Source organism: Candoia aspera, chromosome 2 (genome assembly GCF_035149785.1).
Source record: "Candoia aspera isolate rCanAsp1 chromosome 2, rCanAsp1.hap2, whole genome shotgun sequence".
NCBI lineage: Eukaryota > Metazoa > Chordata > Lepidosauria > Squamata > Boidae > Candoia > Candoia aspera.
Genome location: NC_086154.1, coordinates 57853488 through 57870543, shown reverse-complemented (window position 1 = coordinate 57870543; position 17056 = coordinate 57853488). Strand labels below are relative to the sequence as shown.

Genomic DNA, 17056 nt, shown 5'->3' with positions numbered 1-17056 from the left:
AGGGAAGGAGGGAGGGACAAGTCCCTAGTACTTTAGACTGTTCTTCAAACTTATAGGGAACAACTGAGGAGGAGAGCAGTGGATTCTGTAACAGCAGGGAGCAGGATTCTGTCAGTCTTACCAGGTAGACCAGACAGGAAACACAGCCATATAAGCTAATTCTATTTTATTGTAAAGCTACATTAACAGAATCTTGCAGGTCTGAAAGCGCAATTCTCCTGCTGTCACCTTTCTAACCTAATAACTTAGGGAGGGTCCCTCCTGAGCCTCTTGCTCCACCCACTATGCAGCTGTGGGCTATGCTCCCTCTTATCTGACCATTCCCTAGGCAGCGTCTCTTTACCTGGTCTCCCAAGGTCATTCCCACATACCATTACAGATCCATTCCAATATGAAAGCTAGGGATGGTGTCATAATGTTGACTTAGCAGCCAAAGTGGCTTGAAGCTGTATGAAAGGAGAAGTCTGTATTTTTATGAGGGTGCCACCTGAACATTGAAGCCTCAGAAATTTGGAGGTGAAGCTCTGGGGGGTGAAGCTCTGGGCAGAGCAATGCTGGGTTTTTATATTCATCCCCATAATGTCTGTATCATTAAGTACATTGTACTGGTGCACTCTTTTGGCAGACCTCATTCTTTTTTCATTAACATGTACACTAAAGTTTTGTACCAGGAAAACTGGCAGTAAGTTTGGCTAACAAGCTCTGTTCTGTTCCCAACCAGTCAAGATTTGAGCAGTCAGTAATCATCAAAGCAAGAATTAAAACTAAATCATAACACAAAACAATAAAAAATAACATCCATATGTACCCTATGCTGTCTATGACTGTAATAAAGATTTGATTAATTTGATCCATGCATACACAAGAGGAACACCCATAGTTCAGCCAAAGGCATGGTACTGTTTAATTATCTTGTGAAATGGAGAAAGGAGTAAACATATCTCTAGGGGAAACATGTTTCAAAGCTTGGGGGCTACCACAGGGAAGGAAACATGGTTTTTACAGTCCAAACAAGAACTATTCCAAGTTATCTTGTGGGTCTGTAGGGCCCTGGCCTTTACTTAGAATAAAGGTAGAAAATCTATTGCCCTATAAATATTGCTGGACTCCCATCATCCTTCACCCCTAGATAAATTGACTGTGGCAGATGGGAGTTAGAGTTCAGCAACTTCTAGGATGGCTTCAGATCCTCTGCCCTAATTATAAGTAAAGATCAGATATATAGTGCTATATTAAATGTAATATCTCTTTTGTTTACTCATTCTTTCTCCTCTTGCCCTACCTTGACTTCCAGAGCAGCTAGTGCTTGGAGCCTCCAAAGAACTGTCTCGACGCTGGGATAAGGACTATGATTCCTTTGTGCTTCCTCTGTTGGATGAGCTGCAGCCATGCTACATCCTTTACCGCCTGGACACCCAAAATGCACAGGGCTATGAGTGGCTTTTCATCTCCTGGTCACCTGACAACTCTCCTGTAAGCTTTCAGCTTATTCCCATTCACAGAATACAGGGTTAAAAACACCTGGGTCCCTGCAGTTAGTTTAGTTAGTAAGCTGAAGGTTAAAAGGTATGCAAAGTGCTCTTCAGAAGCATTGAGGATGCTCTACTTTCCTTTTCCAATCCTGACTAGCCAATGGTTGACTGTTGCATGTGTTTTACATCTGTTTAATCTACAGTACATTCATTGCCAGCCAGGTACTTTCCAGATGTTATTGATTCCCATAATCTCCAGTCAGCATAGGGTTTGACCTTGTTAGTCAATATATACAAAGCAGCTGGGTTTTGATGCGGCTTTTGCAAAGGTGGAACAGGCATTGCTCATTCAAGGCTGGTTGCCTCAATCATGATGGAAGTGTTTGGAGCTCAAGAGATCATTTGGAACTCAGAACACTCCCCAAATGATTCAATCAGCTTGTTTCTAATGTGATGGAGCCAAATTTGAAACAGGGCATTTTGATTTTGAAACAATTCAAATTTGAGATGTTTTGTGCAATCTTACTAGCTGATTATGAGAATTAAAGTCCAACACACCTAGAAGTCACTAAGTGGGCAAGGACTGCTTTGTTGTTTATTTATTAAATTTCAAGGCCACCCAACTCTTAATAACTGTGGGTGGCTTCACAAAATTAAAAGAACAACAATTCCATAAAAACAATATCCATCAAACAATAACCATTCAACCCACCCTTCCAGATCCCCTTCCAGCTTAAAGGGGCCCATCCAATCATCTTAACTCAAGGCCTGGGAGAGGAGCCAGTTTTTAGAGAACAGTTGAAGACAAGCAAGTGGGGGCCATATAAATCTCTGGGGAATGCTCTTCCAAAAGTCAAGTGCAGTGACAGAAAAGGTCCACTAGATGACATTGATGGGACCTGAAGCAAGCCAACTCTACTGGAGGGCACAGGAAGGCAGATTTTGCAGGAGACAGGTGGTTCCTTAAATAGCTAAGGCTCTATGGCATGTAGGGTTTTAGAGGTGAAAACCAGCAAGTTGAATTGCAGCTGGAAGGTAACCAGTGCAGCTTACATAGCAGGGGTCTTATATGCCCATTATTGCTGATTGTGCTACATCCTGGACCAGCAGTAGCTTCTGAGTGGTCTTCAAAGGCAGACCCATGTTTCACAAGTACTGCCTATGTTATGATGGCATCAATCCAACAAATTGTAATTTAAGCTTCCTTTATGAGAAGTAATGAAGTTTGCCCTGGTAGGTTGCAGCATGTAATCAAGTTTCTCTAGTCTCTGAATCAAGGAGGGTCAGGCCTCATTAGTACTTGGAGAAATATCACCAGGAAATCCCAAGGTTGCAGTTAAACTGCGAAGAAAGAAATAGCAACTATTTCCATATTACAGTACTGCCAAGTAAACTACATGGACCTTCCATGAAGTCACCAGGAGTTGACTCAAAGGCTTACTTAATGAAGTGAAAGAAAAATACTTCCCATCAACTTCTACTAGTATTTAATCTTCATTTTAATACCTTTAAAGATGTAGATGGACAAATTTGAGCCCTACAAATCTTGCCACAAATAGCAGTTATGTTTACTTTTATTGTAATGAATTAAGCAATCTGTGATTATTTGAAAGCTAGCACAGCTTTTGTCAGTCTGAGGGGAGGGATTGTATTAATTTCAGCTCTCAGAATTTTCAGCATGGCCATGCTGTCTGGGGAATTCTGGGAGTTGTTCAACACATCCAGAAGGTGTTTCTGGGGAAGACAGAGCTAACAACTTCATTTTGATATAAATATTGGGAAAAAGGGGGCTGTAATTCCAGAGTTGCAGGATTATTTATGGCTTCTGATGGGTTTCCCATCAGAAGCCATAAATAATCCTGCAACTCTTCTTTAGCTGCTGTGATCTGGACTTCTGATTGTTAGCAGCCATGAATGTCTTCCCATCGCCCATGTTCTGTTCTCTTTCTTTCTGTGCAATCAGGTTAGACTCAAGATGCTCTACGCAGCAACCCGAGCAACAGTAAAGAAAGAGTTTGGAGGAGGACACATTAAGGACGAACTCTTTGGGACAGTAAAGGTATGGCAATTGTCACCTCTACCCATTTTGAGGTGCTTGCTTTAAGATTGCAAGGATTCTGACTGCCTAGAAGAGAGGACTCCAGTTGTGTTGTCTATTTTGCCGCCTGAGGGTACACAGAGGTCCTGTCTGATTCACTCTTGCAGCATATGCTCTGTTTGGACTCTGATAAAATGAAGTTGGAGCACAGGGATTTGAGCACATGGCTTGAGACATGGACATAAGACAGGTGAAGACATGCGCAGGGTGATCTGTTTGTGCCACAAGAGCAGAGGTGACCATTTATATCCTGTGGAAGATTGCTTGTCTCTAGCTTGCTTTTTTTTTTTGGTCCTTTATCAGTAATTTTGTTTGTTTATAATATTCAGTTCAGAGGAAGTCTGGCCCCAAAGTCTTGAGACCACTTTACTGACTATATTATTTGACTAAATTGGAAGTCAGAAATTAGAATGTATGGATTCAATTAAGCTCTTCCCTGCCCCAATCTCTTTTCCTGCAAATTCAAATACAATAATAACATGATAAAAGAAAAGAAAAGCTTCATATTGTGGATTGGCATCTGTTTGGCTGGTAACTCAGGGTTGCTGGTTGCCTAAATGCTTTGAATTCTGTCCAATACAAAATTTGGCTAGCTGAGCCTATTTTACATACAATCCAGAAGAAAACCCAACAAAAATGCTTATAGACCTGTGACTTTTGTTGAAAATGCCAGAAGGGGGCAGCATTGCACATGAAATGGTAGTACTTTAGATTATACTATGAATGAAATCTTCTGAATGCCTCTCTGCAGACCTTTATCACTGAGTATGACTGTGAGATCCTCAAGGGCAGGGTTTTTCAACCTTGGCAACTTTAAGATGTGTGGACTTCAACTCCCAGAATTCCTCAGCCAGCCATAGTATGCCACTGGATCACTGAAGTCTCTTGGTGGTTTACAGTACAGTAAAACAAATACAAAATCAAGGCATTAAAATCCATAAAAAAGAACTAAAACCAGTGGAATTAATAAAATGAACAGTTAATGAACAGTTAAAGGCATTTTTATAAAGATGCATTTTGAGGGCCTTTTAAAAAGCTAATAGAAGTGTTGGGCTGCTCAACTCTGCAGGGAATGCATTTCAAGGATCCAGAGCAGCAACAGAGAAGGTCTTTAAAATTCATCTTTAAAATGTCTGAGTCACCATCACCAGTCAAGCCCCTGGCCATTATAGGTGAACCTCCTCAGGTGGTCTCAGGAAGCATGGAGGACTATCTTGAAATAGATATGCTTCCAGATATTTATGGCCATGGAGAGTTTTAAAGGTAATGACCAGTGATTTGTATTTAGTCCACAAACAAGTTAGCAGCCAGTGCAGTACCATAAACACAACTGTAATATAGTTTCTTCACATTCTTCCCATAACCAACTTGGCTGCCAAGTTTTGTGTCAGCCGAAGCTTCTAGTCTGGGCAGAAACAGAAAAGGTCCAGTCCTGGGTAGATGAAGGCAAGCCTGGGGTAACTGTAGGCAAACCCTCTCAGATGACCTCCATAAGTGGAGGTTCATATAGAAAGATCTTTGAGAAATTGAACTTGCCATGTAGACCATTATATAATGCAACATTTTCAGAATGGTGCCCATGGGCACCTTTCCCTACAATGGCATTTCCGTCAGTGTTCTCCAGGTTCCCTACTTCTGATTTTTTAAGAATATCTTAATTTTAAAAAATGAATGAGAAGCTAGTGTATTGCAGAGTGCCAACCTCAAGCATAATTTGTATTTCTGAGAAGGCCTCTGGTCCACACAGAGCTCCCAAATGCCTTCTTAGAAAATAAAAATTACAGAGCTGCAGCTCAGTGTTTTTTTAGAGCTCTCCCCTGCACCTCCAAAAGAAAAAGATGAGCTGAGATAGCAGACAACATTCTGGAAGGCTAGAGAGGGGTGTAAAGAGCAACTTTGCCAGTTTGCATTCCAGTAAATGGCACTTGTGTGGTTGACCAGGCCAATTAAGACAGCCGTTTTATGAATGTGCCCCATGTTCTGCTTGGAACCAATTTCATGCTTTTACTGCTGTTGCTTTTCTGTTGGACCACAGGAAGACATTTCTCTCAGTGGATACCAGAAGCATGTGTCTTCTTCCTCTGCTCCAGCTCCTCTGACTGCAGCTGAACAAGAGCTTCAGCAGATCCGCATCAATGAGGTGGGAAGAAAGTTAACTATGCAGCTTATCCAAATGATTATGCTATAATTCTTTCCAATTGCAATTTTCCCTGGGTGCCGTTATGTGTAAAAGAGATCATAGTGTCATTTAAAAATCATGCATTCCATTCAGGTGCAATTGGGAATAAAACTTTGCTTTTGGAGGCTGGAGGGCAGCCAAAATAGTGTTCCCATCTTCCATTTGGAAACCAATAGAACCGCTTTCCTCTCTGGCTAGGAAAATGGGAAGTTCACAGTGTTTGATAGGGAGAGAAAAGCTTCTGAAGCAGAGATATATGCTGATTGATGGTTTCTTACTACCTTGTCTCTTTTCTCATCATCTTTCCTTCTGTGTTTCATTGATTCTTGAAGAAAATTGGTTTCTTCAGTTTTCCACCCTTGATCAGTACAGAACATAGTTGTATGAGGAAAATACCCAGGCTTGCAGCTGTCATTCCCAATGTAGATACTGTCTTGTAAGTGATTTGCAATACTTGGCAGCCATATTTTTCTTAGTAATCATGTTTTCACTGATTGATTTCAGGTATTTCTGTATTTCCCATCTCAACGGCTCTTGGCACTTAGTGATAGGCAAAGCCAGTCTTCCCAGTTACAGGGTACCACCATCCTGAATCCTGGGGAAACTCAGCTTTCCTCCAGAAATAATGGCTGGAGGAATAACATTTGATCTGCCTGCAATGAAGGAGTGACAATGCGCATGTACTGATTTCCTGTTTTTACTCAGGCCGCATAATTTTTATGCTACTGAATGTTCAGCTGTTTATGTAGTTGTTTATTTGTTAGATATATATCCCATCTTTCTTCCAAGAGTTCAAGTTAGCTCCTTTGGGGATCTGCCTTCATTTTATCCCCAGAACAGTAACTCAGTGAGATAAAGTTGGGGTGAGAGACTTTCCATGGCTAGAGGGGAACTTAAACTTACCCCTAGCCCAATATCTGTGCCACTATGCCATAACTATCAAAAGAGGCTTTTTCTTATAGACATGCTACTGTCCTTCCTCACCTATGGGATAGCTGCCCATAAGCAGAGAAAAAAGAAGAATGAAAATATTTTCCCAATTGTGTAAGGTGCATAGTGACATGATCCATAAGTGTGATGAAATACCTTTTGGTGTGGACAGTAGACCCGCTCTGCATTTGTTCATGTTCTTCTGTTCTAATGGTTTTATTTTTAATTCTGTGTAAACTGCCTTGAGTTGTTTGAAGTAAGGTTATAGAAGTGGTATTATAAATAAACAAGCAAACAGTTCCCAACCTTGTGTGACGATGTTGGGCTACAGTTCCCATCGTCCATAGTCATGGAAGTATTGGCTGGGATGGAGGGGCATTATACTTAAATAATAGCCAGGATTGAAACTACCACTGTAAAGAAACACCCAGAAGGAACTGTGTCATACTAAATTATCCATTGGTTTGGTGTTTGGAGATTGTAATCCCACCCTGAGAGCAGAGAGTTGAACTAATCCAGCTGTATGAAGTCTGAATCAAAACATTCGTGGCAAAAGGAGAGCACAGTATTAGTAGTTCATGTGGATATGAAGATACTGTATATACAAGACATACCCTACCACTTTCCCAGTACAGTATTGCACAGTAACAGAGACCTCGTATAGTATTCTTTCCTGTTGTTTCCTGTATTAGTCTTTGAAGTATTGTGTTTTGTTTATTTGTTCCTCTAATGTAATTTGTACTTGGAACTGAATAATGTTTAACCTGCCAGGTCTTACGCTGTAGGGCTTTCATCTCCCTCTGGCATGGGATTATCAAGTCAGAAGATGATTTTGCAGCCAGGGTGAGATTGTTGCTTATGTATTACCATTGGCGTTGAGTCCCTTCTCCTACAGAAGGGAGTGATGAAGAAGCCGGAAAGCGAGTAGAAAGAAACTTCTCTCGGTTGTCTATGCAGTAAATTTATAACTATAGTAACAACTGACTGATTTTATGTATTAGCTTTATATCCCACCTCTTCTCCAGGATGCCATGGTGGAATAGCTAGCATTCTTTCCTCCAATATATGTGACCAGCCTTTTCCAGGAGATGGTAATCATATTGCCATAAAGGTGGCAGAGCCTAGAAGAGCCGAGTAGCAGCCAGGGGACCCAAGATTGTGACTGAGGGATACAAACAGATGTGGGACAGGGGTCCCCACAGATGTAAACCATAAGAATAAGCTTTTAAAGCCACCGTCGCTATGCTGTCTTGGAGAGAAAGTGTGGAAGATGAGCCTGTTGGCCAAAGTAAAAAAGGCATCTGCCTGTTTAAAGATAGAGAGTGGAAATGACTGGGATAGAATAGTAATATAAGGAAAAATTGGTAGGTTGGGCAAAAATGCCTTTCTTTTGTCAAAAAAGAGCATATTGTCGGAATTAAAGGTAAAGGTAAAGGTTTCCCTTGACATTCAGTCCAGTCATGTCTGACTCTAGGGGGCGGTGCTCATCTCCGTCTCAAAGCCGAAGAGCCGGCGTTTGTCCATAGACACTTCCGTGGTCATGTGGCCAGCATGACTACACGGAACGCCGTTACCTGCCCGCCGAAGCTGTACCTGTTAATCTCCTCATATTTGCATGTTTTTGAACTGCTAGGCTGGCAGGAGCTGGGACTAGCAACGGGAGCTCACCCCGTCACGTGGATTTGAACCGCCGACCTAGTTTTGTCTTACCTGTGACAAGACTGAGGAGTTAAACATTCTGAGGGTGCTACTTTGATTGGGGCTTGAGTAACCCAGTGATGGATTTAAGCATTACAGTTTCTGAATTCTCCAAATAATTCACTCATGCCTTGTTGTGGGTTGCTTGCCAAACCATGAACTTGGAGTATTAGCATGAATTCACAATGGAGATCAGGTGGGAGACTAGAATTATTCATTAAGAAAGATACTAGCTTGGAGAGCAGTGTTGCCTACTTCTATTTGGGATATTTGGGGCGGGGCGGGGGACAAATCCTTTTTAGGCACCAGGCCTAAAAGCATATCTCTTTCACGTGTTTTAGTAATCTGAATCTGTTGAACTAGCCTGTACCAACTGTCAACCTAAATATTAATAGTGAGGGAGAACAAAGCGTCTTTGTAGAGAGATCAGCCTTCCATCAGACCTGCACACATAAGGTGCAGCCAAAAAGCCGATTTGTGTCCCCATCTGAGTGTGCAGCACTCCAGCCCTGCCTCCCCCTCTCGTTCTGCAGCTCTCTTTAAATATGACAGGCCTGGAGCTTAGCTTCCCACTGCCACTTCTGCATGGCTGAGCAATTCTGACAGGCTGTGAAGAGAATCCCTTTTGTTTATGGCTCCGTTTCTGGGTCATCCCGCCTGTGATCCAGTGTCAGTGGTGGCAGACAAGATGTCAGTTTTATTTTGGAGGATGCTCAGAGAATTGATTATCTCGCATGAAGCCTGAATAGACAGCCCAGATTTTTACATTCCATCCTCCCTCCAGTTTGATGTATAGGAACTGCCCTCTGTTAGGTCAGTATGGATTCACACACCACACTAAGGTGATAATGTGGTTGGGGCACAATGTGGTTGGGACTAGCCTATGAACCCAGCCATGTGGGGCTTGTAAACCATGGACTGTAGCTTAGTACGGTTGTATACTTATGGATGTGAAGAAGTCATAATAAAAGCTAGTTTGGTGCAGCCAACTTCTGTTTCTTCTTGTTAGGGACACTACTCTGAAGTTATAAAGAGTTGCCTAAGACAGGCACTGGTCCAGTTATCTTAGTGCTTGCTGGCAGCTGTTCTCCAAGCAATCAGGAAGGGTCTTCTGTGGTCCTCCTGAGAGCTATGCCCAATCTGCCCAGTCTCCTAGAGTTTGGAACAGAAAGTCTTCAGTTACTCCATTCCATTTCCTGGGCCAACCCTATCATTAGGCAGGACAAAGCAGCCATTTCTCACAGCACACCAGGATGGATGGCAAATTAGGATCACACCCAGAGCCACAGCTACATTGTGCTTGTTACTCTAGATGCATCTCTCAAAGTGACACACTGTAGGGTGGCTGTGGTGTTTGCTTGCCCAGCCGCAGTTCATTGCTCTGAGGACCCCCTTGGACTGTTGTTTATAGAGCATCTGATCATCCAGCTGGAGAGTGATGATGGTGCTGCCACTTCTGGAAAACAAGTGCACAGGAGGGACTGGTGGGTCTGTCTCAGCTGGCAGATCCTCTTGAAATTTGGCAGAAATTAAGGCTTCAAATTGACTTGAGACTACTCTGCTGGTAAACTCACCATCTGAAGCTTGTTTTAATTTTGGTTTGATTGAAACTGCTTTTTGCCTCTGCCTTGTAGGATAAAACAGTCCAGGTAAGTGTTTCTGTTGCCATGCTTTCTGTCACTTCCTGCTCTCCTATTTCCTTGAGTGAAGTAGAGTGATTAAATTAGGTTATGCCTGTGGAATGTGTTGCCTTTGCCACTGATTTAATAGTTGCTGGCTTCATCAGAGTCTCAGACCTGCTCCTTAAGAGACTTAGCCAGAGAGACTTGCACACTTTCTCTCTCTCACACACACATACCAGAGTACCTCTAGGCATCTTTTATTTATACCTTTATTATAGCCTCAAATACTAGTACTAAATGCAGGCTTAGTTGAGCTAGATTGGGTCCAGGCAGAGTGGTATTGCATTTAACAGTATGGTAGTATTTATGATTTTATCGAATTTTAAATTGTTTTTATTGTGAACTGCCCAGGGTCCCCCGTGTGGGGGAGATGGGCGGTGATAAAACTCTGATAAATAAATAAAAATAAAATAAATAAAAGATCTGCCAGGTTTTCAGATTTCACATAACAATGTAAAGAGCAGCTCCCAATATTTTCTTTTACACTGACTGCTGCAACAACTTAAAACTTTTTAAAGACAACCACATAAACTGGGAATAAACCTTATACATTTCTAGTGATTTATTATGCTCAGTTATAAACATATTGCACTCATTACAGTACATTTATTATTTTTTTATTTTATTTATTTTCTATCCCGCCTTTATTATAAGTAGCTCAAAGCAGGGAACATACCTAATGCTCCTTCCTCCTCCTATTTTCCCCACAACAACCACCCTGCGAAGTGAGTTGGGCTGAGAGAGAGTGGCTGGCCCAAGGTCACCCAGCCGGCTTTCGTGCCTGAGGCAGGACTAGTACTCTCAGTCTCCTGGTTTCTTATCTGCAGTAGGTGACCAGTGGGAAAAAGATAACACCTAATGTGAAGAATGATTAAGTTATGACTACATTATTTCTCCCCGTTGACCACCCGCAGTACCCTTATGCACTATCACTGGTAACCAGAGAATGAATATCACTGCTTTAAACTTAAATGTCTTTTTCCCCTTCCTTTCCTCTACTTGCATTGTAGATTACATCTGTGCAATAGAGTTGCTTTCCCAGCAACCCTGGTGGAGGTATTTCCTGGGCATGCACATGAATGCCCAGAAGACCTCAGGAAGTCCTTGAAGCTGCATTGCTGAGCCATTGAGTGGTAACAGTTGCTTCAAAAATTCAAGGAGGTGATCTAAAGGGGTTCTTTGGATAAATTACTCAGGCCTGTTGTGCATGCCATTGGCATGTTAGGAATGCCAGCTAGGCTAATCAGGCAGAATGTCTGACTTTTACAGTTAGGTAAGGAACATTAGTAGATCCCAATGACAATCTTCTCTTGGCTTTGAATCATACATATCCTGGAAGCATGACCTGTTGGTAAGAATTGGATGTTGTGCACAGTTTGGAAAACTTCAAGGTTAATCAACAAGTCCATTCATCAAGCTGTGAATTCCTGTAGATGTGAGAAGGTAGAACTGCTCGTTATGCAAGTCATGAGGAACTCAGAAGTGATGATAATTGTATTATGCTGGAGGATTGTTTTCTGTACCAAATGCAGGCATGCCTTTTATAAAGTGTTTCTTTTACCCGAAAGAGAGCTGAGGGTATTTTGCAGTATTGTTTGTTCATATCTGCAGACTTTCCAGGACAAAGTTAAGGATGAATGGCTCCACTTTCCTTTCCAAGCACTGTAGCCTTTAAAATTAATGCTCCTGCAACACTTTCATTGAATATTTTGAATGTGGAGCTGCTGTGCTTCTGTTCACAGTTTTGCAATGTTCTTGTTGCGTAGGTCAATATATAAAAGGAATTACCAAAGTTGCACAGGAAACATAGGATGATTACAGGTGCAATCCTACATTTGTCTATTCAGAAGTGATCTTACCAGGTTCAGTGGTCCTATTCCCAAGTAAACATATATAGGATTGCAACCTAAATCCCACGGGCTGTGCTGCAGAAAATTACTTTCCAATTGGTGTAAGACTGAGTTGTGCATGGCCGTTGCATACTGCCTGTATGAAGTACCTGAAGGCCAAATTGTTTAGTGCTTCAATAGATTATGCCACTTTCTCATCTTCTTTTTTAAATGAATGACATTTCTAGCATTTAGAAATAGCAATAAAGTGCACAGTAGGTCTGTTCGTCACCTTTATTGTATTTGGCAAAATGTATCTCAGAATAAATGATGTTTCTAAATAACAACTGTAATATATTTAAAAACAGTCTGAGCGTATATGCCTATGATAAATTACTGCTATATCAGAAAATTAAAAAATGTGGCAGCACTGCACTATTCCAGCCCACAAAAAAAATAACATGGGGACCTAACCCTGCCGCCCTTGGGAGTGTGGTCCTTGCTGCAACACACAAAGAAGCCCTGAGCTGGTAGAAGTTGCCCACTCCTGCCCTAGAAGGCACTGCATCCTTCACGGCTCGAGAAGCAGCACTGCTTCGTTCAGAGTTGCCAATAGTCCAGTTCTAAAAAGGATGGAAGGCACTTTTCATTCAGACTGTCCAATATTGTAATTGCCTTATTTATGTATATGTGTCTGTGCGTGCGCACACATGCACGCTTGCGTGATTCTTGCATTGCATCTTGTTCTTTAAACTGCCCTGACAGCATTGCTGAAGAGGAGCATGTGCAATTTTACATTAAAATGAATTGCTGCAGTAGATATATAAAGGTCTAAGGATGCTTCATTTCTTACTGCCTTGATCTGTGGGATGATTTGGTAAAGTGCTGTTGGTTTTGCAAGCATTGTGGCAGTGGAGTGTTAATTGAAATAATTTTTTATATCTTTGTCCCTAGATCCTCTTCACCCTTCAATCAGCTATAGTAAATCTGGTGGGCAGCCAGTTCTGGGCTAATACATTGGGACACGATTGAACTATTTCCCTGCTTCTGTTTGTTTCTCCTTTCACAGCACACCTGGGTGCAGTACAGAAGTCTTTATCTGTGGTTTTCCATTTTGTCTGATCTGGAAACTGTAGTTATTGTCTTAGGAAAAGCCAACTCTTAAATCAGCCTCAGGCTGTCATTTAGGATTGTACCTAGTTTGAAAGTTGAAGATGTCATAGTTTATTTGTGACTTATGTAAAAGAGGGAACAAACAGAAGCTTTCCCTTATGGAGGTTTGCTAATCCAAGTTTAGAACATCCCATCTTGAATCTTGTTCCTTGGATACTTCTGTTTGAAAGGAAAATAAATATATTGCAGTCACTCGGATATTTATCTCACCTAATCTTCATGTTATTAATGAATGTCTTTAGAAGGCATGAAACTATGTTACAATCATAGCAGAAATACAGTTTGCTGAACCATTTAGATAGCTCAGAACCTCAATTCTTTGTTATCCCAGGGTTGGGTAACCTTTGTATGGCTCAGATACATAGTTTTCTTGTCTATTTGGGTAGTCAAGGGTTGTAGGAGGCCTTCCATGATGTGAAGGCCTTCCATCATGCCATTTTCTTGAGTCTGAGGTTTGTTGTTGTTGTTTTTTAAGTGAAATAGATGTGCTAAGCCATCAGAGGCTTGACATAACTATTTTACCTTGTTTGTTAACATAAAGGTAGTGGGAAATGATGCCTCTACTTTTGGCAGTTTTGCTGCTTTCTTTCGGTGAAAACTTGGAGGGTTCTGGGGATACAAAAACAAAGTTGCATGTGATTGTGGGTCCCAGGTTGCCCAGTCCTTGTTTATCAGGGGATTTTGACCTCTCTCTACATGGTGGATAGTTCTGGAGGAAATCTGTTGCCATGTTTGTTTTGCATGTGCTCCAAGGATTTTCAGTCGCGGTCCTCCAGCAGTGATGCAGGAGGCCTCCTCCAAAGTTACTTGTGTATATTTTTTGTGATTAGTGGCACAATAGATAAAATCCAGTAAGTATTAAATCCCCATGGTCCTGCTTTTTCATGCATAACATGATCTATTTATTGTCTGCCACTTGGTTCAGGAGAGAATATTTTATTAAATAATTCTTCATGGGTTTTGAACTCTTGTGTCTTCTCTTCACCTGCCCTCAGGATTCAGATTCCCAGGAGTCCTACACTGAGATGGTAGGCTTGAAGTTACATATTTCTTCTCAGAATTACAGTTCCTCCTCGGAGCTTCTTCTCTTGCTTGTGTGAATCCTAAGCCTTCTGCCCTCTAAGCCTGAAGCATTCTCTTAAAGAAAATGTTCCTTCCTTTCTCTAAATGCCAGTGAAGCTGTGTTTTATAATTCTAACAATTTACAGATGCCTCTGTCAATAATTTTTGAATGAGTTTGCAAGCAATATATATAGGACAAGTGTTTTACTGCATCTAAAAGAATGGGACTAGTTACCCCTTGATTTATACACTGCTGGATTGGCTCTCTCAGCTCATCTAAAGAAAGTTTGGAAGCTGCTTGGGGGTGCATGAGGTTGAACAAACCAAACTTAAGCGAAATAAGATGGAAGCAGAATAGGTGGAGAAACCAAGTATTCTTGATATAAGCTTACAAATGGTCTTAACTGTAGTAGTGCCACTTTTTTTTGGAAAGTCTAAGAATATAGTTTGGGAGTCCTAGGTTCAAGGCTAATTAGAGACGTTCAGGTGGTATGGTGGCCAGAAGTGTTTTTTATCACTACTGTATGGCCGTATTGAGATGAGCTAGATGTTTTCTCAGTTATTCATGCCTCAGAGACATCTAGATTGGAGTAATATAGTATGTTTCTATGCGGGACTTCCCCTGAACAGAAACATCATAAGAACAGGTGTGTGGATTGTGGGGAGGTTTCAGTACTGGTCATCTGTAGAACCTGTAAATGTAGAAATACTGCAGTCATATAATCAAGATGGTGTGCAGAACTGTCTCAGGGTATTATTCCAAATGAAACTATTTGGTGAGACTGTTTTTCCAGCATTTGACCATTAAGCTGGTCAATATAAAATGAAACTGCTCCGAGATATACAGTAAACATTTTTCCAGCAGTTACGTGTGCTTGGTCCAATTGCAGTTGTACGTGTAGCAACACAGACTTCAGAAGTCATCATATTTAAGTCAAGGTAAGATTTGAAAAGCTGAATGTTTAGAAGTCATTGCAGAAAGGTGGATGCTCTCCTAAAAGAGCTGTGCAGTTTATAGAATGATAGACCTATGGCCAAGGTTTCAGACCAGTTGTCTTCTAGTAAGGATTATCGTTGATTATTGGTACGTGAAAGTTGGGCAGCATTTCTTTTGTTTCTGTTATAATGTGATGTTTCCTTACCTCCTACTGGCAGATGGTTTTGGGCTGCTGCTGCTGCCCATCTGTGGCTGAATACCCTCATCCTGAGGAGGTAGGCCACATTGCCTGCATTCTGTCTTCTGTTTCGTTTGGCAGAGTTCTTTCTCTTGATTATCCATTTAATCACATTCTTCTTTATATATTTGCTCCATGATAACTATACTCCAGGGCTCACTTTCTGTTAATTGTGCTCACAAACTTTCCCATTTTAGATCCTAGAATCATAAATCTGGAGAGTCATTTAGGCAATTAAGTCCAATCCTTGGCTCAGTGCATCTAAAGATGATCTAAGGAGCCTTCTTGAATAAGTTTCTGAGGTGACTGAATTCAAAACAAAGTACGATATATTTAAATCCAAGTCTTGAATTTCTTGAGTTGCTGCGGTGGTGCTGCGGGTTAAATCGCTGAGCTGCTGAGCTTGCCAATCGGAAGGCGAGCTCCCGTTGCTAGTCCCAGCTCCTGCCAACCTAGCAGTTCGAAAACATGCAAATGTGAGTCGATTAATAGGTATTGCTTCGGCGGGCAGGTAACGGCGTTCCAGTTAGTCATGCCGGCCACATGACCACGGAAGTGTCTACGGACAAACGCCGGCTCTTCGGCTTTGAAACGGAGATGAGCACCGCCCCCTAGAGTCGGACACGACTGGACTTAATGTCAAGGGAAACCTTTACCTTTACTGTATTATATCTAATGGATATTAAATGTTATGAATGGATTTGAATTGTTTATTCCAAGAAATCACTATAGGTAGTTCTAGCATTCCTTAGAAGATATCCGTATATAAGAGTCACAAGAGTATTGAGAAACTTTACAGCACTCTTGTCTCTTCAGTATTTTGATATTCAGAGAATTGATGTCGCTTCATGTCCCCATAAGCCTAATCTTTTTTAAATTGGGGGTAGCTTCAAGTCCTTGACTCCTGGTGACTGCCTGGACAAGTCCCTGCAGTTTTCATGGCATAGTTTCAGAAGTGGTTTGCCATGGCCTCCTTCCTAGAGCTGAGAGGGACTGGCCCAAGGTAGCCCAGCTGTCTTTGTGCCTAGAACTCACGGTTTCTAGCCTAGCCACTGCACCAAAGTGGTTCTCAAGCCTAATCTATCATTCTTTTATTGGAAGCTTTTATGTTCGCAAACTTTTTTTTCTCTAAACTGCTTTGAGAGACATATAAAGGATAAATTACCTAAAGGGTGATATGAGTTTCTAATGGGAAAAAAAATGGATTCCCTGCATTTCTTCTAGAGTCAATTGCACATACAGGGTGGTTATTAAAAGTATTCAATGATGAATGTGGTTTTTTCCCCCTTTTTCCATTTTCACGGCTTGCTTTTGTAAAAGGTAAAGGAAGCCTTGAGGGAGCTCAACCCCAAGTGAGTTCATGGATACCTCCATGAACTTTTCTTGGCAATAATATGCAAGTGGCTTGCCTTTACTTTCTTTTAACATTTTGTAACTTCCTGGCCTTGCCTATAGGCCTGGAATTCCCTGTTAGTGTCCCATCAAAGCACTATTCTTGTCTGACCCTGCTTAGCTTCCTAACTCTGTCTAAGATTGGCAATGTGCTGTCACTTTCTGAGATTTTTTTGTCTTGAATTTTTTCCAAACAATTCCATTGTTTTTATTGTGGTGATAAATTTGGCACATAAATATTACTTGTTAATTTACTAGCATATTTAATTTTTTTTTGTTACAAGAATTCAAAAATTTAGATAATCTCAACAAATGTGTTGGAAAGTGGTGTTTTTTTTAAAATTCAAGCAAAGAATCAAAACATAT

At 41.3% G+C, this 17056-nt stretch overlaps 1 protein-coding gene across 1 annotated transcript in view; it reads left to right on the top strand.

Moving 5' to 3' along the window:
• Window positions 1-17056, top strand: part of TWF2 (twinfilin actin binding protein 2) — a 58791-nt gene that overhangs the window by 33455 nt on the left and 8280 nt on the right. The window contains exons 3-5 of the mRNA XM_063291910.1: window positions 1295-1473; window positions 3436-3531; window positions 5606-5710. Of these exons, the coding sequence (XP_063147980.1) occupies window positions 1295-1473; window positions 3436-3531; window positions 5606-5710 (380 nt within the window). The remainder of the gene's footprint in view (window positions 1-1294; window positions 1474-3435; window positions 3532-5605; window positions 5711-17056) is intronic.